The 27251-nt window shown below is 33.4% G+C and overlaps 2 protein-coding genes across 5 annotated transcripts; one reads left to right on the top strand and one right to left on the bottom strand.

Annotated features, from left to right (window-relative positions):
* Positions 2761-5923, bottom strand: LOC105176223. 3 transcript variants are annotated; one of them, XM_020698640.1, is made up of 3 exons: positions 5816-5923; positions 4661-5719; positions 3149-3778 (listed from the first exon to the last, which is right to left on the bottom strand). In XM_020698640.1, exon 2 carries the CDS (start codon positions 5627-5629, stop codon positions 4703-4705), a length of 927 nt encoding a protein of 308 aa, XP_020554299.1. In that variant the 5' UTR covers positions 5630-5719; positions 5816-5923; the 3' UTR covers positions 3149-3778; positions 4661-4702. The 3 variants fall into 3 exon arrangements, with proteins under 3 accessions (XP_020554300.1, XP_020554299.1, XP_011097255.1); XM_020698641.1 differs by lacking the exon at positions 3149-3778 and adding an exon at positions 2761-3104 and having other exon boundaries at positions 4661-5879; XM_011098953.2 differs by having other exon boundaries at positions 4661-5877.
* LOC105176222 (nicotinate phosphoribosyltransferase 1) lies at positions 14757-26515 on the top strand. Of its 2 annotated transcripts, none has more exons than XM_011098952.2 (16): positions 14757-15219; positions 16390-16537; positions 17280-17399; positions 17519-17653; positions 17740-17801; positions 18534-18609; positions 19368-19469; positions 20362-20478; positions 20813-20871; positions 21364-21538; positions 22597-22731; positions 22800-22898; positions 23412-23520; positions 24468-24580; positions 24721-24823; positions 26111-26515. In XM_011098952.2, the coding sequence occupies exons 1-15, from the start codon at positions 15059-15061 to the stop codon at positions 24796-24798; spliced, it is 1689 nt and encodes a 562-aa protein (XP_011097254.1). In that variant the 5' UTR covers positions 14757-15058; the 3' UTR covers positions 24799-24823; positions 26111-26515. The 2 variants fall into 2 exon arrangements, with proteins under 2 accessions (XP_011097254.1, XP_020554303.1); XM_020698644.1 differs by having other exon boundaries at positions 14758-15219; positions 24721-24827.

Genomic DNA, 27251 nt, shown 5'->3' with positions numbered 1-27251 from the left:
CCTTCGAATGATCCATTATCTTTAACGGCTTTGTTAATGAAAGAACTAAAAAATTTAAAAAAAAAATAATTTGAGAATCAAAATTGCAAATTCAATTTATTTGAGTACGAAAACTACATAAATGACTTTATTTGAATCCCAAAATAGCATTTATCCCAAATATTTTAACTTTTATGTTAAAACCTGCAATATAAATTGCATATATTTAAAATTTTAGTTTATAGATTTAAATGGTCAAATATGAAGGACAAATTGTTATTTGTGAGATTTGAACATTATTATATTAATTAAAAAGAAATTATTTTTAAATAAAAGCATAATAACTTTTATAATTAAAAGGTAGCATGTGGCAGGGATTTTGTTTTTTTCTTTATTGCAGGGGGATTTTTCAACATTTTAAATAACATTGGGGAGTAAATTGCAATTAACCTATGAAAGGAAGCTATTTTTAGATTCAAATAGAACCAAATAATCTCTTGTTTAAAATACCCTTAAAAATTAACCATATTACATTGGAGAGTGAAGGACCGGAGTGGAATCTAAAACAGTCCTCGTTCATGCGCTCACTCTTCAATACATATGTTCCATTACAAAATTCCTCAATTTTCTTTCACCTTTACTGTGTGTGTGTGTGTTTTTTTTTTTTTAAATAAAAACAGTAATTACATATTATATTAATACTAATAAATTTACAAATTAATTATTCAATCAATAAACTTATGATACCATAAACCCATTTTAACAAAATTATGCCATAATTACATTTATGCTTTCTCACTTATTATCCTTTTATATAAATTACCCATCCTTTTTCAAAAATTACAGAAACTATTCCTAACAGTCTTTAAAATTAAAAAATGCCCATGTTGACCCAATCAAACATTAATTTAATTTTTTAATAACAGAAATGCCCTTAAGGGTGTTTTGTAATTACCAAAAGATAAAGAGGTGTCAAAGTAATATTTATGGAGATGAATAACATTATCTCGTATATGTTTTTATAATTTATACTAATTTTTAATTCAAATTATTTTATTAATTTTTTTATTGAATTTATATATAAAATTACACCTCTCAATAATTAACATATTAAAGTATTTAACTAATGTATTAAAAAAATTAGTTACTAACTTATAAATTTAAATTAAAAAATCATTACACTCGTATAAATTATTTTAAATTTTAAAATTAAAAAAATATTTTTTATTTTTATTTATAACTACATTTTATTAAAATTAATAAATTATACACATATGTATATATATTTATACGATATAAATATATAAACATGTATATAATTGGACATATTTATATATACATATACTTATACATTTATATATACGTATTTTGATTGCGAACCACGGGGGAGGAGGGTGAAAGTCTAGGTGCAAGTAGGGCAAGGCCGTAGGCTGCAATGTGGCGGTAGAGCGAGGGCACATGCAGGAGTGGAGGGTTGGCATGGCAGTGGGGTGAGAAGAAGGAATAATTTAAAAAAAAAATTAATAATTTAAAATATTATTTTAGTAATTAAATTATTTATTTTACTAATTCTAATATAATTATATAAACTGCCTATATTATTTGAATTATTATTTATTAATTTCAATAAAATTTAATAATAAATAAAAAGTAGAGGATAAGTAATCTTTTCATTTTAATAATTTTAAAAATTTATAAAAGTGTAATAATTTTTTAATTTAAACATATAATCTAGTATTTAGTTTTATTAATATATGAATTTAATAATTTAATTATTAACAAATTTAATTTTATATAGAAATTCAATTAAAAAAGTTAAAATTAAAATTTAGCATAAATAATAAAATAATATACGGATTCATATTATTTATCCCATAAATATTATTTCAACATTCCCTCTATTTTTTGGTAATTACAGAACATCTCTGGGGGCATTTTTATCATTGAAAAAATAAAATTTAATCAAGTCAACAAGAGCATTTTTTAATTTTAAAAGCTACCAGGAGTAGTTTTTGTAATTTTTGAAAAGGTAGGAATAGTTCGCATAAAATAACAATAGATGAGGAGGTGTAAATGTAATTATAGCCAAAATTATATTAAATAAAACAAACATCTACATATTTAATAGACTCAAATTCATGAACTCTAACGTATTTATTATGGAATCTCAATCTTCATTTTTATCCACATTCATTTTAATTGAGTTCCAGAGGCAATGGTGCAAAAGCAAAGGAACTTTGTTGAATTTGCTCAACAGGTGACAATGAAAAGATACAGACTAACAGAATTGCAATTGCTGCTCCCGCCGAGTAATAGGGTTGCTACTTAAAAGTAAAACATTGAACTGAAAGAAGCTACAAGGCTGTCTTTGCATGTCATGTTATTAACATTTTTTATTAAAATACCATGTACATGCGTAACACACCAGACTAGAGTGATTTTCAGTTCAAAAAGTTTCAAACTAACTGCAGCTTTTATTCCAAATAGACGGTGTGATATACTTAAGAGAGAACGCATCAAGTGGATGAAGAAGCAGGTTTTCCCCAGCCAAAAGCAAGCAACCCCAACAGTATGCACATTTTTTTAGCATCATCAGTTAATAATCGTGAAGATGTAGGCAGTTCCTTCGCGACTATATACTAAACGCAATAACATAATAAGAGAACAATTAGGATACGAAACTAAAATTCATTTTCTCCAGAAGGGCATTATAACCTTTTAGATATACTATTACTATATGTAAATATGTTAATTTCTACAAAACAAAATAGGCAGCGAGTATAGCAGTGGCAATATATCACGAGGTTTCATCAACCGAAAGCACACTCTAACAGTGAATGTTTCATAAATACAAGTAGGGGAACTCTAGATCTTCATATTAAAATTTACCGAACAGGTACCAAGTCATCAAATCCTTTTGAGGCACGCATTACAGGAAATGCATAGTTCCAGGAGTTTGTTGAGTTTCAAATATATTACTCAGTTTGTAAACCAAGTGCCACTACCAAGCTCCATAACTTGAATACGATCAATCACAATGAAATGAAGTAATGACCAGACTCGTGGTGGCAAAATAAATAAGATTGACTGGACAAATGCATTCCTCCACAGCCCCACCCCCAACCCTAGACAAGAAGATTAATCATCAGAAGGGAAAGGCTAAAGCATATAAAGCCAACAATGTCAGGGCAGTTACATATATGTCAGCGGAAAATATAAGCAGAGGTTCAGAATGGACCAATCCTTCAAATCATGTACAATCCATATGAGAAAACCAACAGGAGATACCCATTAGATTGAATCTAAAATAAGGTTCCTACAACCATCCAGTCGCTCTAAATCCTAAATTTCAACTGAGCAAAGAACCTATTTGCAAACAATAATAATGGGAACAATTAAGAAAAATGCTATTGCCTTACCTACCTTGCATCACCCTGCCTGTTATACTCCCACATCTAGAAGCTGACTCATACGAAAGATACCAAATGAATTAAGTCAATGTAATTAAGCAAATTCTTAAGACGTAACCTGCATATAAGCTTTTCTGGTTACTGTATCATAAGCTAACAGTCAACTCCTTATATCATTGGATATCTTGCATGAATAGAGCTGCTGTATACTGAAATATCTCATTTCAATAAGATTTAGACAAGATATGCCTTATATATTGAAAACAGGCGTAAATCAGTTTTCCTCTTCTTACAATTTGTATCTCCTTCCCCATTCCTTCTCTCTTGTTCTTCCTAGCAAACAAGGTAGAAAAATCTATGCTTCTTGTCCTCCTAGAACCATAGATACACTGGACAAGGAGAGAGAATACAAATTAGTCAATATCAGTACAAACATTGCATAGATTATGACACATTAATAGGTTTCCGAGCAGATTAAAGGCCCAAAAACTCAGGATAGAGACAAACACTGGTAATTTGTTAACAGTGTACATTACTCTTTTAGAGAGACATGATATTAAAAAAAAAGAAATTTTTCTAAGAGGTTTACTTCAATAAAATGCCAAACCGAAAGTAACACATCCTTTAGGTAGTGAACTTCAATCATTTATATGGACAATCTGATCGAATGCCCATTTATTCCGTTCAGGTCATGTCTCTGTGTTTGTGTTTTCATGTGTCTTAATTTGGACTAAAAGGAGGCATATACTATCATTGGCAAGACATTGAGGAAATATGCTAAGCAGGGACACGTTAGTCCAAGTAAATGCTTTCACATATAAAAGTTAGAGAAAATCAAGGGAAAGGCAGGAGAAGCAATGGAAATAGAGAATCATAAGAAATCAACAGATGTGTATGGTGCTATATACGGCTACAGAGGAATCAATGCAATTCATAACATAAAGTTTTCGACATTCTGGAGTCGCTATCATTATCAAGGACTCATAAAGCAACCAAGGAGAATAAGATGCAAAGCATGCATCTTTGTAGAGAAATCAACATTTCTGGTACAGAAGCAATACGTCATAAACAGCACATTTAACAACAAGATGCTTGCTCTTCACAGGAGTCTAACTATATGGAATTTTTCATGAAAAAACAATTTAATTTCATATAGAAGTGAAGGCGTTTTCCATCTACATACACAAACTCCTATCAGAACATCTCCAGCCACAAATCACTCTAGCGCATAAACAAGGGAAGGGGAAGGGGAAACGAGAGAGGGGAGATACCTAATAGTGTCAGCAACAAGCAAGCCAGAATGATGAAAGTGATTAGGCCTGAGTGCCAGTCATAGCCTTCAACTGTATGTGATTGGAATCAACGGCCGTATTGGGCAAGGCTTCATAGGATCCGAATCTGCTGCGGGAACCCAATGTCTTGGCGATAGCACTGTAGACCACGAAGAAGATGAGGAGCACAAAAAGGACGTGAAGAACAAAAACCAGATCGAGGATGGCCACGGCCCTGAGCTTGGAGTCTTCTAAATCACACTTGGTGGATCCCTCAACCCCGCTGACCACGTCTAGCAGCTTGTGGCAGCCCTCGGGAATGAAGGCGTCGACATAGAGAGAGAGTCCGGTCTGCAAAGCCCAGAGTCCCTGCAAGCAGAAGGAGGCGCCAAGCGCAACATCAGCCACAAACAGCCTGGGCTGGCACGCGAGTGCCAGGCATAAGGCGGAGGAGAGGGCGGAGATGCGGGCAGAGATTGAGTCGCACTTGGCCTGAAGATCTGAGGTCTGAACGGCGGCGGAGGAGGAGGAGAGCGAGTACTGGAGGAAGAAGAGGGCGGAGGCAAGGGCGAAAAAAAGATCGGGCGGAAGAGGGAGGAGGGTGGTGGCATCAGAGAGGAGGAGGGCAAGGGAGAGGAGAAAGAAGGAGAAGAGTATGGCAGCGGCCTGGAGAGATGTGAAAAGGTGGACAGGAGTGCGGCCCTTGAGGAGGGGATCGGCGTAGGAGGAGACGATGAGGTGGTGGAGAAGGGCGATGAAGAGGCAGAGGATGAGGAGATAGAGCTGCAAATGCTTGAGGAATCGGTGGGGGGGATGGTGGTGGTGGGTGGTGGTGGGGAAGGGATGGTAGGGTTTGGCGACATAATCCCGGGGGGACTTGAGGTGGTTCTTGGTGGTGCAGATAAGGTGGTAAAGCCCTTGCGACACCAGTGCCGACGATGAGAATATCTGGTAAATTAGGGCTGCCATTCCCACGCACGCACCTTTTCTTTCTGCGATTGATTGCTCCACAGTCCAGAGTCCACAACGACTACTGTATGCTGCCAGCTGCTGCTGCTGCTGCTAATAAGTAATGATTTTCCTTTAATTAGATTAACAAACAACAACGTCAAGACGGTAGCATTATGTACTACTAGCACTTTTATATGCGTTTACCTAAACTGCGTCTTTGCGTGTGTTCGTCCCATAGAACAACACTCGCATTCCTTGTGTATGAAATGAAATAGGTGACCGGAATTTATAATTTATGTTACTAAAACTCAAATTACAGACTCAAGCCCTTCAGTGCATTTCCAAATATGAGCTATCTTGTTCTATAATTAAGATTCCATCCATTGCTTCATTTAAGCAGCGAAGAATAGAGGTAATTCACCAAATAAATTAAACAAAAAAAAAAAAAAAAAAGGCAAGACACACTCAATTCTCATGCATCATCAACATTTGCTTTGTGGTGTGGTCGTGTGTCCGTACATGTACATGTCATAATTGCAATAGTTCTTTGATTAATGCCTATAGGTACACTTCGATCATATGTTTCGTATTGGATGGGCGGAGATCACTAGCCACTGGATACCTGATCATAGCATCTCTCAGGTATGTTGTGCTCGGCCTTGATGTTAACCAGTCAAGCACATCCTACAATTGGGATTGATCACAACATTGTACAACGGTTGATTGGGCACGTTCACTACATCAAAAAACCAATTTGATAAGTTGGACACATCATAGTTGTATGAAATAGGCCTAACCTCACCACCATCGGTAGGAAATAAGCTACAGGCATGCTCGTGTCGAGCTCGAGATGCACCGAGAAAAATTATTGCCTAATAGCATCATAAACCATCCTGTGATCCCAATTCATCTTCCGATAATCACCCCAATGCGTTGCCATATCAGGTGCAATAGGAGTCTCCACACAAATAGGTGTGGACGGATCATCATAATACTCCATCACTTGTATCTCACCATGAGCGGTCCAATTATATTATCCTTCTACAAACCCCTTCATACATAAGTCGTACATTTTGTCATTCTGAATACTCAATTCTTGCACTTACGACACAAACACCTAATTTACTCTCGATTTAATGTATGTATGTTGATCCTCAGCCCAATTTACGAGATTTCGAACACCATCCTCAAACTCCTGCCTAAGTGATATGCATAACAAGCAATGCAAGTAAAGCACAATAAAGATAGTCATAATAAATTTTACTTTATTCATATAATTCAATATTACATTGAAACAAATCGTACATAGTAGCCAATTTAGTTATATTTTTTATCACATATTCTAACAATATCCAATTTGACCTTAAAGCTAATAACTCATATCTTTCAGTCTCATCTTCTCAAGATATTAAGCATGCGCAATCTGTAAAACGGGCTTGGTCAATGAATCTGTGTGTTTTCTGTCGATGCAGAATCCACATGTACCTTTCCTCTTCCTACCATCTCCCGGTGCAAGTGGTAGCATCTAAGGATGTGTTTGGAGTTGTAGTGAGATCTTGACTCCTTTGTTTACAACCCTCGTTGTTATCACAAAATATAACAATGTGCCCAGTAATACTAAGCATTATACCCAATTCTTGAATATAGTTATTCATCCAAACCACTTGTTTGGAAACTTTAGATATTGCTATGTATTCAGCCTCAGTGGTGGATGTAGTAGTAATTTCTTGCTTGGAACTCTTAGAGGCAACTACAACTCCATTGAGTTTGAATATATATCCCCATTAAGAATTGGCATTGTCTATATCCAATATCAACTTTCCATTATCGTACACCAAAAACTTATGTTTAATCCTTCTTACGTACTTAAAGATAGTCTTGACGACAACCTAGTATGTTTCACCAGGACAGACTTCATATATGCTCGTGATACTTAGAGCATAAGCTATATCAGGCATTTTACACTGGACAACATATTGTATGCTGCCAACAGCGAAAGCATAAGGAGAGTCTGATATTCTCTTGGTCTCCTCATTGGTTTTTGGAGATTGACTTTTAGAGAGTTTTATTCCATGCCTTATAGAAAGAAATTCTCGTTTTGAATTTTTCATCTTGAACCTTTCCAAAACTTTCTTGCTATACTAGTTTTGGGTCATTTCCAACATCTTCTTAGATCTATTCCTATAGATCTTGATGCCCAGTAGGAGATTTCACCCAAATTCTACATGGAGAATTTAGTAGACAACCATACTTTCATATCTCCTAACATCCTGACATCATTTCCAATTAGCAGGATGTCGTCAAGGTCAAGTACTAGGAACACAACGGAACTCCCACTAACCTTTTTATACACACAAGGATCAAATTGGTTTTTGAAAAAATCATAACCTTTTATGACTTCGTCAAAACGAATGTTCCAATTTTAGGGCGATGATTTAGTCTGTAGATAGACCTTCGGAGGTGGCAAATCTTTTGTTCTCTCCTTTGGATATGAAACCCTCCGGTTGACTCATACAGATCACGAACTCAAAAAAATCATCAAGAAATATCGTTTTCACATCCATCTACTATATTTCGTAGTCATATTAGCTGCTATCGTAAGCAGGGTCCTAATGGAATTGGCCATAGCCGCTGACGAATAGGTTTTCTCAAAGTCTACTCCAGGTCTCTAAGTGTAACCCTTCGGTAGAAACCTGGCCTTGAAAGTCATTATCTCTATATTAGCTCCAAATTTTCTTTTATAAACCTATTTACACCCTACAAGTCTAACACTTTTAAGTGGATTTACCAAAGTCCACAGCTTGTTGGAGTCCATTTTGGATTTCATGGCCTTAAGCCAGTTTTCTGAATAGATGTTCGACATTACTTCTTCAAAAGTCATTGAATTATTATCCAATTGACCAATCACACCAGCATTCTGTATCTCTCAAGCGAATGAGATACTTTGGTTGACCTATGGAGAATTGGTGTATCATTAGTGGGAACCTCAAAATGATGATGCTTGAGGCATTGCTTCACTTGACATTCAAGTAGCAACTCACTCATGTGTAGAAAACCTTTCTTCAGTTTTCGAGGATCATAAAATAATATCCAACAGTTTTCTTCGGATACCCAAATAACTTGCACAAATTGGATCTCTAATCCAATTTGTCTCCCACTAATCTTTTGATGTATGTGAGACTTCTCCAGATGTATTTTTACGAAACAAGCTTATCATGTCATTTTCATATCGCATCTAGGTCTTCTTAGACATTGACATGTTCAGTAATTTGGTTGTCGTCTCAAGAGCATAAATCCAGAAGGACACAGGTAGTTCGATGAAACTCATCATAGCTCGAATCATGTCAAACAGAGTTCGATTTCTCTTTTCACATACATCGTTTAGTTGTAGTATTTCAGAAAGAGTCCACTGAGAGAGAATCTTATTCTCTTTTAGATACTCCAAAAACTCACCACTCAAATAATCACACCTCGATCAGATAGAATGATTTTAATTTTATAGTCAGTTTGGTTTTCTACTTCAACTCTAGATTCTTTGAACTTTTCAAAGGTCTCAAACTTGTACTTCATCAAGTAAACATAATCATATCATAAATGGTTTTCAGTAAAGGTCATGAAATAACTAAAACCAACTATGCCCTGAGTACTCAATGGCCCACATATATCTGTATAGATAAAAATTTAATGGAAAAATTAGAATTTTAGTCCTGTATAAATTAATTTTTATAATTTAGTCTGTAACTCTATAATTTTGATAATTTTAATCCTGTTTCTAACTAATTTGACCAAAAATTGCAATTTACTTATAATTTTAGTCCTGAAATAAATTCATGAAGGACAAAAAATGTCAACTCTCCCAAGTTATAGGACTAAAAATACCGACGCCCCATAAGTTACATAAATTCATGAAAACCAAAATGCCAACTCTCCCAAGTTATAGAACTAAAAATACCAATGCTCTCTAAGCTACAGGAGTAAAATTACAATTTAATTGGGTCATGTGCAAGTTGCGTATAATTTTTCAGTCAAATTGGTTGAAAAAAGATGCCAAAGTTTTTAAGTAACAAAAATAAATTACAAAAATCAATTTGTGCAGGACCAATATTACAACTCCTCATAAGTTACATGACTAAAATTGTATTTTTTTCAATTCATAAATCTTTGGCTAGAGCGCTTTGTCCTATGAAGGGTTTTTTTGTCATCTTCCCTATCAGACAAGACTCGAAGATTGATAGGTTGTCCAAAAAATTTATTTCTAATACTCTTTAAGCCTATCAGCCTCCTAATTCTATCTTAAGAAATATGGCCAAACCTTGCATGCCAAATTTACACATTTTCCAAGTTGTCTAACTTTTGTTTGTTTTGAATGTCATAATCGAATTATATTGGGGGATAGTGTACAAGTCGTTAACTAGCTTATCCATCCCCTAACCGTAGACATATAACAAGTAAAACCATATGATTTATAAATTAAGATGCAAAATTAATTTTAATGCTAAAATTTTGGCCCAATAGCATGAGAGGAGCGTGTGCCACACTGCTGCGGTCGACGGAATGGAATGTTTGCTATATAATTAAAATAAAGGAATTTTTTTAGTGTTATTTTTCATATGAGTATTTAGACATTTTCCATAATAAAGGAGGTAAATTGCATTTTACCCTTATTTGTAATTCTAACTCGAACAATATCAATAAAACAATAAAATAAAATGAATTAATTTGAACTAAAATAAAATAACTATTAAGAAAACATAAAAGGAATCAAAGTTACAATACCGAAAAGATTGAGAATTAAAAAACTTGTGACTGTTCAAAAAAAGATATACAAAAGAAAAAGTAAATCTAATATATAAATTACATAATTATGCACATACATACGTACATAATAGACATAGCAAACGTTCTGCAATGAAGGCTGACTATAATTAGGGATAATTACATTTGCACTCCTCATTTATTGTTCTTTTATGCAATTATTCTTATTCTTTTAAAAATTACAAAAGTCACCCCTGATAGCCTTTAAAATTCCAAATGCCCCTGTTGATTTGGTCAAATTTTAATTTAATTTTTCAATAATCAAAATATCCTTAGAGGTGTTTTTGTAATTATCAAAAAGTAGAAGGACGGTCAAAATAATATTTACGGGGATAAATAATATGACCTCATGTATTTTTTTTTATTATTTATACTAATTTATAATTTAAATTTAAGTTATTTTATTAACTTTTTTATTGGATCTGTATATAAAATTACACCTTTTAATAATTAAAAATATTAAATTATTTATTTAATATATTAATAAAAAAATAATTATTAGGTTAAATTTATCACAGATGTATAAATTATTTTAAATTTTTAAAATAAAAAAATATTTTTGTTTATAATTAATTTTATTACAATTAATAAATTGTACATGTATGTATGTATATTTATACAATACAAATATATAAATATGTATATAATTGGACATATTTATACATATATATTTTGATGGCGGAGTAGGGTGAAGGCTGGGCACAAGTTAGGAGAGGTCATAGGCCGCAATGGGCCGGTGGGAGCAAGTTCCTAATTCTTTTAATTGGAAGCAAAAGCTACGAGACGGCGGCTATTGCTCTACAAAAGTTTAGAAGGAAAAACGCCAAATCAAACCAAAGATAGGATTGGGAAAGGGCTATCTTATTAATTATTATTAAATTAAGGGGCAAGAGCTTTTTTATAGATGTTGAGGTGAGTAGGGGCAGGCGGAGCTTGAGCCTTCTGCTGCAGAAAAAGGGAACAAATCCTCAAAAAAGAAATGGAATAGTTCTCGTTACTATGATACTCTCTTTATTTTTTGATAATTATAAAAATACCTCTAAAGACATATCTGCCAAAAAATACATTAAAATTTGGCCAAACCAATATGGGCATTTTTTAATTTTAAAAACTACCATAAGTGGTTTTTGTAATTTTTTAAAAGGCAAATATAATTTCTATAAAAGAGCAATAGGTAAAAGGGTGTAAATGTAATTATCTTTTATAATTATTGAACCCACCACTCGATTATTTAAAATTGTCGGGTAAGGAAAGGTTTAATGAAGTTTGAAGGGGTGGACTAGTCAGCAAACTTATGCTAATTAACCCCCCCTAAAAAAAAAGAAAAAAGAAAAGAAACAAATCTACACATAATTTTTGAAAAAAATACAAGCAGCCATGTGATATTGAAAATGAGCAAATTTATCTCTATAAAATTTTTTTAGCAATTTATTCTTCTGTGTTTTTTAAAATACAGCAATTTATCCATCCGTGTTATTTAAAATGAAGCAATTTACCTCCATACACAGAAGGTAAAATTGTTTCATTTTAATTAACATAGGAGGATAAACTGCTATTCTTTTTTTTATAGGAGATAATCTACTCATCTGTGATAGCACAGGGGGTAAATTGCATTAAACCCCATAATTTGTGGTATATAGTGAGAACAAAATTGAACTAACATTATTTTGGTATGAGAACTACCTCATTTTTGGTTATTTTCATTTTCACCCGTCACATTCCTAATAAATACATTTCTTTAGCTTAAAATTCAATTATTTTTAAGGGAAAATTTTGAAAAAGTGCTAAAAATATGAAATAATTTCCATTTATTAGAGGAAAACAATATTTTATTTTATAATAATATAAACTTTTAAAAGACGTATAAAAATTGATATAATTCACCTATCAAAATGAAACAATACAGAATATACGACTACAAACATAAAATACGCGGTGAAATGCAAAACGCATTTCTCACGGAAGCCCGGTGTGGTTCCGGGTCAAGGCAGACAATTGATCGATCGTTTTTCAGGTGCTAAGAGTTCAATTTGAATTGGAACATTCAACATGCTGGACCATTTTCAAGTAAGCCTCATAGCTAGAGATTTCAAGGTACATGTACCCGTGTGTGAAGGGTTTTCAAGACTCCATTTTCGTTAGGCCTGTAATAATAAAGCAAATGTTAGTCAATTCACGTTTTCCACGATTTTATGGATAAATTACAACGACATCTCAAATTTAGTATGATTATAAATATCTTATTATTATTTGAAAAATTACAAATAAATTCTTGATTTTAAACGCCTGTACAAGAACGAGCCCGTTCAATTAGTTTCAATTAGGTTTTATCCAATTTTTGTAGTGAACTGAACATAATGTCCTTTTGAATTATGAGTTATAATTTTATATACTTTTTAAAATTTTCTAAATATATTTTTATAGACTAATATGCCTTATAGATTATTTATTTTACCCACTCTCAATTTCTTTTTATATTTTTCCATACATTTTTTCTTTTATTTCTTAAAGTGTTACAGCAAGGATAAAGTAGTAATGTCCACATAATTATTTTATATTTGATGGGGTATTTATAATTTTTCAAACAATGAGAAAATATTCAGTATTATACCAAATTTCACGAGAGACAGCTGTAATTTACGTTAATTTTATTGTTATTATTCAATCTTTCAATTACTAGAAGAAAATTTACTATTTTAATGATTTGGGTAAAAGTCATGATAAATGGCTATATTAACAATGGTTAAATAAAATTAATGCAAAAATTTAGTTTGTCCGTTATGATAAAAATATTTGTTATAGATCCCAATCATAATAAATCTTTTAGCCACACTTACAAATATCAATGTCAACAAACATTGCGCGATCATAGTCAATGACCATTCATTACAATTTTTTATATTTAGTCATGATAATCAACTATACTTATAAAATCATAAAAATTAAAAATATACATGACTGCATTAGTACTCTAATAAATTAGAGGACCAAATTATCAAACATGACCAAACATACATTTATGGATTAAAGAAATGGATATTTATAGTTATCCATTGTGATTGGTCCAAATCCCTTGTGCATATCTATCACAAAAGAAATTTGATAGCCGTGTATTTTTCTCCCTGAAATTGCTATTATTGTCGCCCCATTTCATTCACAAAAAAAAAAAAGAAAAAGAAAAAGAGAGAAAACGTTAAATTATATGGATTCACCAATTAAATGGATATTTAGATATTTTCTTTTTTAAGTAAGAATAATGAACTATTATTAATTGAATAAATTAATTATAATTCATGACCTCTAAAATTATGGGGTTTCAGTTTCACCATTTGAACTAGGCCTCGTTGGCTGGATATTTAGAGATTATTACTCATGATAGATTCAAATATCTTGGGTTAGATATATTTTGTACCTCTGGATTATGTATAAAATGCATTTATTCCTCTGAACTATAAAATATAACAAAATTACCCCTCATGCAAACTAATTTATTTATAATGAGAATGTCCTTATTGTTTATACCCCTAAAATATGTCTATTATAATTATTTTCCTAAAATATAATTTGAATTATTGTAAAAATTTTATTTAAAATAAATACTAACTAAAATTTATAATTTTATAATCAATATAGAGTTTATATAAACTTTATAAATTTATAATTCTTATATTTTTTACACGACTGTTAAAAATTTATATAATTCTTATTTGTGTTGTTATATAGGTTGATTTTTTTTTTAAAAAAAAGTGAATTATCAATGCAATTATAAAATATTACATCAAACATATATATATGTATGCACTATAAAATATGTAAACTCATAATAAAATTAATCTATATTATTCTATATTTTTAACGCAACGATATGATATATTTTAATTATGCTTACATGTAACTGAATAAAAATTTATAAATTATACAACATACTTATTTATAAAATTATATACATTATGTATTTACACATATTTTTTTAACACATAATTTATTTTGTACTTATATTGAGCTTGTAAAATATTTGTTGTATTACATAATTTATAGAAACTATACATTTTAAATATTATATTTTTAAAATTGAAGTAAAATTTTAAATCAGTTTTTTTTTAATAAAACATATTTTACGGAGTAAAATGAAAAGTTTACTAATACCAAATTATTTTGTTACGGAGATTTTTGTTACTTTTAGCAGTGTAGGCAATAAATATAACTATATGTATAATTTATAGGTACAAAATGTATTTAACCCATTATAATATATGGAAAAACAAATAAATGTAGATTAGGGTGACGTTATACTCCAAGAAGTTGTGTGAATACGTTATAGTTGGGATCCCAAACCACTGTTTACGCCCCTGACCTCAAACATACGCACAAATTATTTGTTTATTTTGTGGGTAATCCTCAGCCTATTTAATCTCTCACCATCACAAAGTTTTCTTTGATCAATTACAATAACAATACCAACAATTTGTATTATACAAGTTGAGATACAGTTGCCCTTCGTTTTTAACGGTCACAACAACCCTCTTCTGGGGCGTTCTGATACGCAGGAACCCGTTTTTGCTGTGTGTGTATACTATAGAAGGAAGGAATTTTTCTTGAATAGGATTGAATTGAATTTGGATAAACTAAAAAATGGCGGCAGCGGGGGCGAACGGGCCGAATAAAGTGGAGAGAAGAGCCGGAGGAATCGACGGCCCAACCAATCCAATGGTGACACCTCTGTTGACGGATCTCTATCAGTTCACCATGGCCTATGCTTACTGGAAAGCCGGCAAGCACAAAGAACGCGCAGTGTAATTGGATTTTTTGTCCTTTTGTTTTTGTCCTCTCCTTGATGAATTTTGTGGTGATAAGTTGATCATTTGCATGCTTATTTGTGAGGTTTGGTTGGATTCTGCGGTGGTGTTAGTTGTGTTGATTGCTCTGAAATTTGGCATGCACGATTGTTGTATTAATATGTAGTAGCGAACTTGTTTCTATTTTTTTCTCTCTGAGGAAAACTTGAAAGGTTTTGAGTGGATATTTCACACTTAAGCATATTGTTTCTATTGAACCAGTAGTTGCTATTGAGCGTTAGTCGATATCTGCAGAATATTGTGGAGCACTAGTTGATCATCTCAGAGAATATTGGTGAATTGTGGAGCTTGGTAGAGGCAATCATGTCTGAGTCAGTTTTGAGGGAGATGGCAATTTGATTCTTTTTATTCTGTAGCATCTTACTTCAATAACAGGAAACCAGTTAGTAACTTGAATCCTAATCGTGATGTGAGTGTGTGTTAATATTGACCTCACCAAGCTTGAATGAGTTGTTGCATTATATGAGTAAGTTTCAATTGCTTAATGGAGTATAAAACCAGATGAGGTTGCCATAAGCATTGTCATCTCAAAATTAAACTGAGTAATGAACAGAAACTCTTCTTGTTTCATGCTTATCTGGAGATTAGCATGCTTCTTTTGTCTAATCTTTTCATGACCTGCCTTTCAAAAGATATGCTAATTCCTTTCGTCATGGAAATTTGTACAGATTATGTTTCTTAATTCTTTTGGTAAGGTATGAAGGTTGTTAGCTGATTAAAATATATTGCATGTCCTCTTGAATTGGTTACTTTGTGGATATTTATACAAGTTATGCTGGTTAAGAGAAGGCAAACTTGGACAATAAGCAAGAATTCTGATAATAAATTGCTAAAAGTTTAATGAGAGTAATTATGTCGTTATTGGGGTTATACAGAGAAAAATGCCTAGTGCAAGAATCTATGTGTGCCTGATCTCTCCACATTTCCTAAAATTGAGATAGATATTTCAAGTTGCCCTGGAAGGATTGTGATTTGTTTGATCATATTGACACTTATATTGGCCCTAAGGAACTGCTTATCAATTTTTTTACTATGTTATAGATTAAGAAACAAATATGTACTGATATGTGTTTGAACAATTTCTCATGTGCAAATATTATATTCCAGGTTTGACTTGTATTTTCGGAGGAATCCCTTTGGCGGGGAGTATACAGTTTTTGCTGGTCTGGAAGAGTGCATAAAGTTAATTGCTAACTTTAGATTTATGGAGGATGAGATTGCTTTTATCAAAACATCCTTACCTTCCTCATGCGAGGTATACTGATTCAATTTGATATGCCACTCTTTGGTTCATAGCTATGAGTAATAGGTTCTGAGACAAACTGATCTGTGTAAAGATCACGTGTCAGCTATATCAACCTCATATAATGAAGTTATGTTTTAGCCCCTGTTTAGGTGATAAGAACACAAAGATGTGCAAGAAAAAATAATGCTTTACTCAGGCAAGATGACTGATTGTGACATAGATAAATCTTGGAGTGTATCTGAATGTTCTGTTAGGGCTTCTATATTAAGATATGCATTTGCTCAAGATGTTATACATCTTCATGTGGTCTTGAAGAAGCTTAGATGCCTTGACACTACTGCATATGATTTTCAGAACAAAGATTGCTCTTTCAGTTTATCACTCAATGTTAAGCAAATAATCAGAATCCAATATATTTTTTGCACTTTGGTATTACAGGGAAGCGACAAGGCTGCAAGCAATTTGTTCAAATGAAGTAATATAAAACAATATAAAATATGTTTTGGTTATATGGCTATTTGGTTTTGTTTTGTTTTCTTTATCCCATCGGGAACAAGCCTGTGATTTTGAAATTTTATAAACTGTGATTAACAGAATTAACTAATGAATTCATTCTATTGTCTGCAAAGTTGAATTATCTTATTTTACAAGGAACTTTGATTCAGAATGAATCATTAAGAGCCAAAATATTGTTCCCATAACATGCTGATCCATAATTCAGAAATGTTCGCTAATCAATGGTTGACCCTAGGCTGGCTTCTACGACTATCTTCGAGGAATAGATTGTTCTGATGTGGAGATACATGCTATTTCTGAAGGATATGTTGTATTCCCGAAGATACCATTGATGAGGATTGAAGGGCCAGTAGCTGTGAGTACCTCCTTGGCATCCTTTTTATACAAGCATCATACAGGCTGATACGGTTTGATCAGATGATTACTGATCTTGGTCGTCTCATTGTTTGCTAATACTTGCTTTTTTCTTTTAAGGTGGTTCAACTGCTTGAAACCCCACTTGTTAATCTCATAAATTATGCATCATTAGTTGCGACGAATGCTGCAAGGCATCGTTTTGTTGCTGGGAAGTCCAAACTTCTTCTTGAATTTGGGCTCCGACGGGCACAGGTAATATCGTTTGCCCATCTCATTCATTTTCAAGTAGTAATCTGTGTTATAGAGTATCAAGTGGTTTTTATGTCATATTCCTGCAGGGCCCTGATGGGGGTATAGGAGCATCAAAGTATTGCTATATGGGCGGCTTCGATGCCACAAGGTAATTTGAGATAAAACATCAAATTTTAGTTTTGATTTTCCATTTCGTCTAGGTGATGCAAATGACCATTGTGGCTCTTTATTTTATTAATGATACTAGTTGCAGTTATGTAATGTGATGGTTTCTGGTTCACCAGGGATTGAACTGCACTGACTTTTATATCATGAAAATACCAGCTTATTATCATAGATGTGCAATGTTATGGTAGCTAACTATTGATTTTAGAATAGCTTATTATGTTATTTTGGAGATATGCAAAAACAATTAATACAAAAACTATTATTTTAGTAATTATATAATATTGATATTTATTAGCATTGTTGCAAGTTGGAACAAGTTATGTTTCAGTAGAATTGTCTTAAGAGTATGTATCCTGGAAGTCTCAAATACTTTCCAACTGGCATGTTTTTTTAAGTTCCATCAGTAGTGAAATATTCTGCTTCTTAATAATCCTATGTTAGTGTTTCTTTATTTTAGAGAGAGATTTTCAGACACCTTAGAGAGAATATCTGCTTTCTTACTGTTTCTAAAAGTGATGCACAGGGCTAAAAAACTGTACTGTAGAGAAAAGAAAAAACAAAAAAATCATTGAAGAAAAGTAGAACGTATCTCTTCCAATCAACATAAGACCCATGGTTACAGTAATAGTCATTCCTTTCTCACTGACACTTTTGCTATCTCTTATTCATAATATCAGCAGTAAGGTAATCCATTTTAGTTGGGTGTTAACAGCAATGTTGCTGCTGGGAAATTATTTGGAATACCACTTCGAGGAACGCATTCTCATGCCTTTGTCAGCTCATTTATGGTAGGGGGACTTACTGTGTATGCCAAAATTTGTGTTCGGCCAGAAACAATCCGTTTACTCAGTTTTCCTTTGACATCAGCTTTGTGTATTTTCCCCTTGTTTTGCATTATGTGAGCTGCTTTATTTTAGAAGGCAGGTTCATCAGGAGCTGAGAGTGATTCTTACAATGTTTTTTTAGTGATGCATATCTTTCATTCTTTCTTATTTTCTTTTTGTTTTTTGTTTCTTTTTTCTGATTATCATTCTTTGCCAGTTTGGCTTCATGGTAAAACAACTTGTCTCTTTGGAATGAGTAGTATTAAAAAAATGTTTACTTTTGAGAGACATTTAGTATGGGAGAAGTATGTTTGAGTTTATCTTCTTCTGAAGTTTCTCTTTATGGTGATATTTTTGGAGAATCTTTCCTTCTAGCTCTGGGGCATGTTTTGTATCAAAAGGAATATGCTCTCTTGTTACTGGGACACGGTAAATAGTTTTCTGAGTGATTTAGTTTTACCTGGCCAACAGATAGTCTTTAGGACTAAAGATCAAGGAAAGCATTGTGGTATTTGATGATGCTCCTAGAAGAGTCTACTTATGATATAACATGAATATTTGATACCTGGTATTCAAAATTGTTGTATTAAAAACATAAAAAGTAAAATTAACTGGTTTTGGCTTCACACTTAATGACAAAGAATCTTTTATCCTCTCATCAGATAATCCTCCTGTGCTCCATGATTTCATCCATGATCTTACTCAGTCAAGTGATTTTGCAGAGCCCTGATGAGATAACTGAGAAGTCACTTCGGAGTTGTGAAGGCTCAAAAGTTTGTGAAGATTTTGTTAGTTTGGTGCAGACATGGTTAAACAAATTGAAGGTGTCGTAAATTTTTTCCTCACTCTTTTACAGTAAATCATATCTTGTCCATTCAGTATTGATTTTACATCCTTGTCTTTGTGTCTGCACTCTGTATTTATCTTCAACACACTCATCAAATTCACCATTGTAATAGTCACACTTGAATTCTTTGTTCCATCTTAACTAATTCTGTGTAGATTCTCACATTCCAATTTTTTTTGGTTGGGGGGTGGGGGTTGGTTGCAAATTCTTCAATGTAAATTCTCTATGTTTGAGGCGCAAATGGGTACACTTATATCTGAAGTCACACACTACAGTACTATTGAGCAAGGAGGTGATAGAATATAGCTCAACACATAACCAAATAATAGACCAACAATAGTATCAATAAATCTGTGCTTGGCGAATATAATGAGGTGAATGTTGGAAGAGTGATACAACGGTGCTATAGGTGCTTTATTTTAATTATTTGAGTTTTGCTAATGACTGAAAAGTAAAACAAGATGGTCAAGTCGGTGATGTGCGGAGTGTCTAATCTCATTTCGACCCAGGATTCACATTCTTGAGATTAGGGGTCATTCTCTATTTATTGTTTATTATAACAAAAGAAAAGAGAGAAGAATTAAGATTTTCTGCAATGTTCTGGTTCTTCATTTAAATCTACAACAGTTGTTTGGGCAATCATGTTAAAGAAATGTACGTTATCTTGTTTAGTGTAGGAAGTTGTTTTGGTGTCTAAACAGCTGTTGTACTTTCTGATGAAGTTGAATGTCATGAGCAGTGTAGAAAAAGTTGCAGAAGTGTTTCTGATCTTTGGACTCTTATATGCATGCATCCTCACATATTAGGGCATATTGGGGGTTCTTGTCAGCATTAATTTTTAGCTGATTCAACTTTTTGACTTGTTACAGTGGTCGCAATTATTAGGTGGAATTTTTGGTGAAACAAACCAAAGTGAGTTAGCTGCTTTTGTCTCATATGCTCTTGCCTTTCCGAAGAACTTTCTGGCCCTTGTTGACACTTATGATGTAAGTGAAACTTGATTTTTCATTGGCATTTGTCATGGTACAAAATTCATGTCTAGTAAGGCAGTCTATTTTTCCTGAACAACACAATTGATGGACAATGGTTAATTCAGTCATATGGATTAATTGCAAGCAGTTTCCGGTTCTGTTGGAAAGATCAATCATTATGTGAATGTATTTCAAGAATTTAGTATCTTTTAACAACTATTCTTTGCTGTTGGAGTGCACATAATAATGAGTAATCTCACTGCTTATTGCTCAAGGATCTCCAAAAGCAGCAACTAGCGTTAGTTTCTACTATTACTGTTAATGTGACTTCTATGATCCATGTGAACAGGTTATGAGAAGCGGTGTTCCCAATTTTTGTGCAGTTGCTCTGGCTCTGAATGATTTGGGGTGCGTCTATACAGCTTATTCCTATATTGGTATTTTCTGTGGTGAATCCTATATATTCTAGCTTGTGAGCAAGATATTGCTTAAAAGTTATCACTATCATTCTTTATATTTGCTCGATCTTTGGGCTTATATTTGGTTATCTATATTAGTATCAATTCAGTTTGTAAATCTCTGCTTTTGACAAATAAGAACATCCTATGGCTAGTGCAGATAACAGGGTCAGCCCGTGATACATGGACCAATCTCTTTTCATGTATAGTTGTGGATAGGATGTAATGGTTTTGTGATTTTGCTTTGCTTGATAGTATTTCAATTTATTCACAACAATTATGCTCCATTAATTGTTGTAACAGTGCTTAACCTGGATCATAAGCCCACAAGTCCACAAAAATTATTCTCAATAGTATCTCGGAATTCATCTGATTGTTTCAACTTATGGAGGTAGTAATTTATTTTTCTTTTGACATCTTTTCTCTTAATGTTCTTTCTCAGGTATAAAGCAGTAGGTATTAGACTGGACTCTGGTGATCTTGCCTACCTGTCGTGTGAGACTCGGAAGTTTTTTCAGGCTATCGAGAAGGAATTTGGAGTCCGAGATTTTGGTAAGACAGGCATTACAGCGAGTAATGACCTCAATGAAGAAACTTTGGATGCTTTAAACAAACAGGTAAATGCATTAGATAGCAATTTTTCTATGGCAGATAATACCTCATAAATTTTGAGTGTCAGCATAGCAATAGAAATATGCATTTCTGTAAAGTTGAGTTATACAATTGCCTCTATTCATTAATAGGCGAAATGATAGTTTGTGGTGTTATTTTACCTCGACTCTTATATGTGATGTGTCTTTCAACAACATATTACTCTACTAATTATCTTTTGCTGCTTCTGACTATTTTTAGTATTAGTTATATGACATGGTTACTGAAGCAAATCATAGGTTACAGCCGTGATATTACTTTTGATCTTTGTGCTGAGAACTTGCTTCTAATTGATACAGAGAAAACCAGATGGATTAATTAATTAATGATGTGCGAACACAAATTTTAAGAAATGGAGAAGGGAAAAAAGTACAAAATGCACTCTCTCCATTCAGTTACTATACCGCCTCAGCAATTCAAAAGAAATATCATTTCAATAACTGTGTGAACCTACTGGATAGATGGGACAACAATAAGTTCAAAATGAAGCCAGCTGCAAGAAGAGCATATCTGATGCGGAACCTTTGGAACACTTATAGTAACTTTTTGCTTTTTAAGAGTTTCCAGATATGATATGTTGGTGAGGAATGTCATTCTGCAGAGACTTTGTGGTCAAGTTTTCAAACGGAATCAAGAGAGACATCATCTTTTTGGATCTCAACTAACAACCCCCAAGTGAACATGAATAAAATTAAAAGTTCACTAATTTTATTATCTGAGAAAGCCTCAAAATTCTGAAAACCAGTTCATTTCTCTAGTGAGTAGTGATATTGAGAATGGGCAAGAGCTAATAAAAGGTGAGTTCAGTTCTTTCATGAAAATGCTACTGGGCAAGAGCTCAAAGTGGATCTGGATTCGATAGTTTTAGCTGGGTGGCTGTTTTTTCACTCTCATATTCTCTGAAATTGTAGATTTGCCAAATTCTTGAACAGTAACATTTCTTGTTGATTGCACTTCATATCTATGCCATGCAGGTCAAGGCTTATTATATATTCTGCATTTTTAACTTTCTTCCTATGTCCAGGGTCATGAAGTTGATGCATTTGGAATTGGAACACATTTGGTTACATGCTATGCTCAACCTGCACTTGGTGTTGTTTTCAAATTGGTCGAAATAAATAATCAGCCTCGCATCAAACTTTCGGAAGATGTTTCAAAGGTTTGAATTATCCTCATGATATTTCATTGCAATTTTATTTATGGACGTTCATTAAGCTTTTATTTCAGGTCTCAATTCCATGCAAAAAAAGATGCTATAGACTATATGGAAAGGAAGGTTACCCTCTTGTTGACCTTATGACGGGGGAAAATGAACCACCTCCTAAGGTATTCTTTAATGTGTCTACTTCTCAGTCCTCCAAGTCTATGTAGTCTTCATCTATCTTTTTTCATTTTGATAAATGATCCAATGGTTTATTCAATTCCTGTTAATATCCTACTCGGTCTCAATTAAGAGTTAGACATGTACCTTTCACTGAAATTGATGCTATATCGACCAGCACACTGTTGTCGATCTCTTGAAAATGAAGTTGGACATAAAAATCCGTAGGAAGTCTGTTATGGGGATGTAGCAGTTAGTAAAATTACTTGAACATAGTGAAGGAATCTTATACTAGATTTGTGTAGTTCATATTCATCAGTAATATAAGTGATAATCCAGAGGAGTTACATATTCTTCCTGTTAAGCTCTGACTCGATAACATATGGAATAAAAAATTATTTTAATACGTGTGTACTGCTCGTTTACCATCACTATGTAACACTTGATAGTCATCTTAAGTGCTTGGACCTTTCTGCCATGCTCCTTTCTCCAGTCAATTTATCTGTTACGATTTGCAGGCAGCTGAACGAATTTTGTGTCGCCATCCATTTAATGAATCCAAGAGAGCATATGTGGTACCACAGCGTGTTGAGGAGCTTATGAAGTGTTTTTGGCCTGGGAGATCAGGTAGAGAATTTGGCTTGTGTTGTTGCTCCATAGCAAAATTACTAAACCCCTAATCAAATACATGGTGCCCACACTAATAGATGACTGTGCCTTCAAGTTGTCTGGCATTGCTATAATCTAGATCATTCACAAATTGATGCCACCAGTCCCAGCAATGGTATAACAATTTGGAAAGTTAAAAGATGTACTAAACTTTCTTTTCACAATTATAAAATAGCATTTAATGAATTTCTATCAGATGATTTTCTTTTGAAATTTTCAAATATTAAACTTGACGTCTTATTTGCATATTCCCGAACAACAGCATTTCCTTGGAATTGTAATTGCTATACAGTAAAAGCCTGATCCATATTCCCTCTTGCAAATGATAAGAAATCCATTCCTGTTTGATATTGTTGCAAGTCTATTTGGGAGAATTACTAGGTGGGACACTTATTGCTGAGACTGTCTGTGCCTTTTAACCAAGAAGAAGGGCATGCGTCACAGTATATCACTTCCCCAGTCTGGAACCTCCAATTACTATCAAGATTGGAGGTCATATTACTTTAATACTCTGTTTGTATGCATCTCTCACCTGCATTATGACAAGAGTCGAGGTTGGACTAGTTATTAAATGTTCTTTATTTTTTTACATGTTCTGTGGGAATTCATTTGTTTTGGAGTTTAATGTCAACTGAACAGAAATATAATGGAACAAAGATTAAAAAATACAGCCTCATTTTTATGTCATATCATGTATGTAACTTTTGTGGTGTTTACATGCATTCAGCTTCCTATAGTTAACACGAGCACTGGATCTTGAGAGTTCTGACATATGGTTACTTGTGCATATCGTGTGGATATTTCAGGATTGCATTTGTTAATACACTTCTGATTAAGAAAGTTTTTGCTTTGTTCTTATTGTTTTTGTTTCTGTTCTTGTTTTATTATTTTGCTTTTTGGGACAGGAAAAAAGAGAGAAGAGCTACAACCCCTAAACGTGATTAGAGAACGGTGTATTAAACAACTGGACCAGATGCGACCAGATCACATGAGAAGGTTGAACCCGACACCTTACAAGGTACATTCAGTAAATTAGACGAATTACTGTGTTCCTTGAAGTATATATTAGAAGGTGTGCCTTTTTCTATATATGTCTGATTGTTTACATTGTACCTTTATCTGCCAAATTAGCTGGTTGTAACATAATCTGCTCAGCAGGTTAGCGTGAGCGCAAAATTATACGACTTCATTCATTTCTTGTGGCTGAATGAAGCACCTGTGGGGGAGTTGCAGTAAAAACGCAGTGAGGTCATATACAAAGGCAGGTAATGCTACTTGGCACTCATAATGCCTCAATTAGCAAAATATACATACTTCATATATTGCATATGCATCTGATTAAATGAGCTATCATCTCTCTTTTCCTTCTGTTAGAAGAGCATATATGAATCTGGTTATATTCCGTCATTGCATCAATTTGCACATAATTTGTAGGATAGTACTCGCGTAAGAGCATGAAAAGTTCCCAACAAAAAATGGTACATTTCAAGTTTTCATTTTGTCTATAAATTTTTAGTTGAAATAAAAATATTTCTTCTAGCACTGGAAATTAATATTAGTGGCTCCAAGAACTTTTAGCAGTGCTCCTCGATTGCCATTTGAGGTGGCAATGGGGCAAGTTTGGAGTAGGTTTGAGTGGATTCGAGACCCTACCCGGCAACTCCAGGAAGGACTCGGGACCCTCCCCGATACAAAACCCGTCGGGGTGGGTCTAACCCAGTAGACCTAGATATTTTTATTTTTTTTTTAATTTTATAAATACATATATATAAAAAAGGAAAATTTAAGATAATAATTACAAATAAAATTGTTCATGGCTAACTCAAATATTCAAGTCCAAAAAATAAATTCTCAAGTATAAATGAATTATTCATAAAAACAATCCAAATAATTTATAGCAATTATACATTACTAACAACCTCATTATTTTCGTCCTCGTTAAGTCTTATGGGATAAAGTTTTTAATTTATTAATTTTTGAACAAATACCTAATATTTTATTGATGTTTATTCTACCAAAATAAAGTAAAATAATATATATATTAATTATTATATCGGGTGGGTTTCGGGGCGGGTCCTTAAGGACCCGGGACCCACCTCGGACCCGGCCGGGTCCTAAACACTTAGGACCCGCTACCCACCCCGATTGTAATTTTATTTTTTGGACCCCGACCCGCCCCATTAGGGGCGGGTTCGGGGTGGGTTCTGCCAGGTTCAATTGCAACTTAATGGGGCGGGTTCGGGGTGGGTTCTGCCAGGTTCAATTGCAACCCCTATTACCATTCCTTTCGAAGCAACATAGCAGAATAGTGGAGCAAGATGCCGGCAGAGTCCCATATTCATTACTCCCATAAAAATCTCAATCACATTTCTTATCTATTGCATATAATTGCTATCTACTATTGCAACTCTGCACTAGATAGAGAAATACAAATAAGAAAAGCAGCGTAACTTTGCCTAGTATATATGAATACCTCTTTAAACGGCATGTTGAAAGATGTGATCATTGATTCAAAGTAATTTTACTCTAATACTCGTGTGCTGAGCAGATGAAGTGACAAAAATAAACTGAGGATCAAGTCCTTGCAGCTCCCAAAGTAGAATCATCGAGCATAGATGCCTCCATGTTTTCTTGCAAAATCTGGCTGGAAACGAGAATGGATTATCCCGAACAGTCTTTCCTAATGGATCCTCCCAAAGTAAAATGCACTCCATGTCCTGTTTTGATGTTCCTTTGACAGTAAGTTCTCTGTAATAATATGATGACTTTCACCTGTGGTTTGTCTTGTCCCCTGTTTGGTTATTTAAATTTGTAAATTTGTACGTGCACGACTACTACCGTGTTGTCATGCATGCCAAGGGCATGGTTACCATTATGTCCTCACTCTTTGCACTTCCATCGGAAGAATTTGCCATTTTTCTTCTCATATGATCAGCATGACTTGGTAATTTAATTTCCTCAGTACAGAATTTTGTAATTTATTTATTCATTCATTAATCATCGAAGAAGTGTTTTTGGTTTCAATTTAATTAGATGGTCATGAAGTGGATTACATGTGCCTACAACAAATAATAGTGGAGGGAGCTTTTACCCATCCCCATTCACTTTCCCTTCTTCCTTTTTGTTTTGGTTTGGTGCTGGGGGGCTTGAAGAAAGAATCATTTCTATGGACATTAAGATATGGGGAGCATGGATGCACAGCATAGAGTAAGAGTGCAGATCAATATAACTTTACCTACCCACTAAAAGAAGATTCGTCGGGAGAATTTGATGACATCCATGTGGATTTATACTCATACGGTTGTAAATCATCACGTGATGACATTATCATATATACTTTAATGATTGATAACTTATATGACTTCATCTTAGCCTGATTAAGTGTCTTTATTTTATTTATTTGTTGGGTTAATTATACTTACACTTTCTCTAAAAATATAAATTGTACATTCTCTCAACAAACTTTTAAAATTATATTTATACCCATTCAAGAAATACTAGATTAGGTATTTGAATAAGATACTTTTGAGAAACAGATACAACTATAGTGTTATTCTTACCCCATGTATAGGAAGTAAATAAAGCACAAACAATGACGTAAATAAAGCACAAACAAAGAACAATTTTTTTCATTTATTTGTACTTTTTTATTCAATGATTATAATTTATATTTTATTACAATTACACTC

The sequence above is a fragment of the Sesamum indicum genome, linkage group LG13, assembly GCF_000512975.1.
Source record: "Sesamum indicum cultivar Zhongzhi No. 13 linkage group LG13, S_indicum_v1.0, whole genome shotgun sequence".
In the NCBI taxonomy this organism is placed as follows: domain Eukaryota; kingdom Viridiplantae; phylum Streptophyta; class Magnoliopsida; order Lamiales; family Pedaliaceae; genus Sesamum; species Sesamum indicum.
Note: the sequence above shows the minus strand (reverse complement) of the source record. Positions and strands in the feature narration are given on the sequence as shown.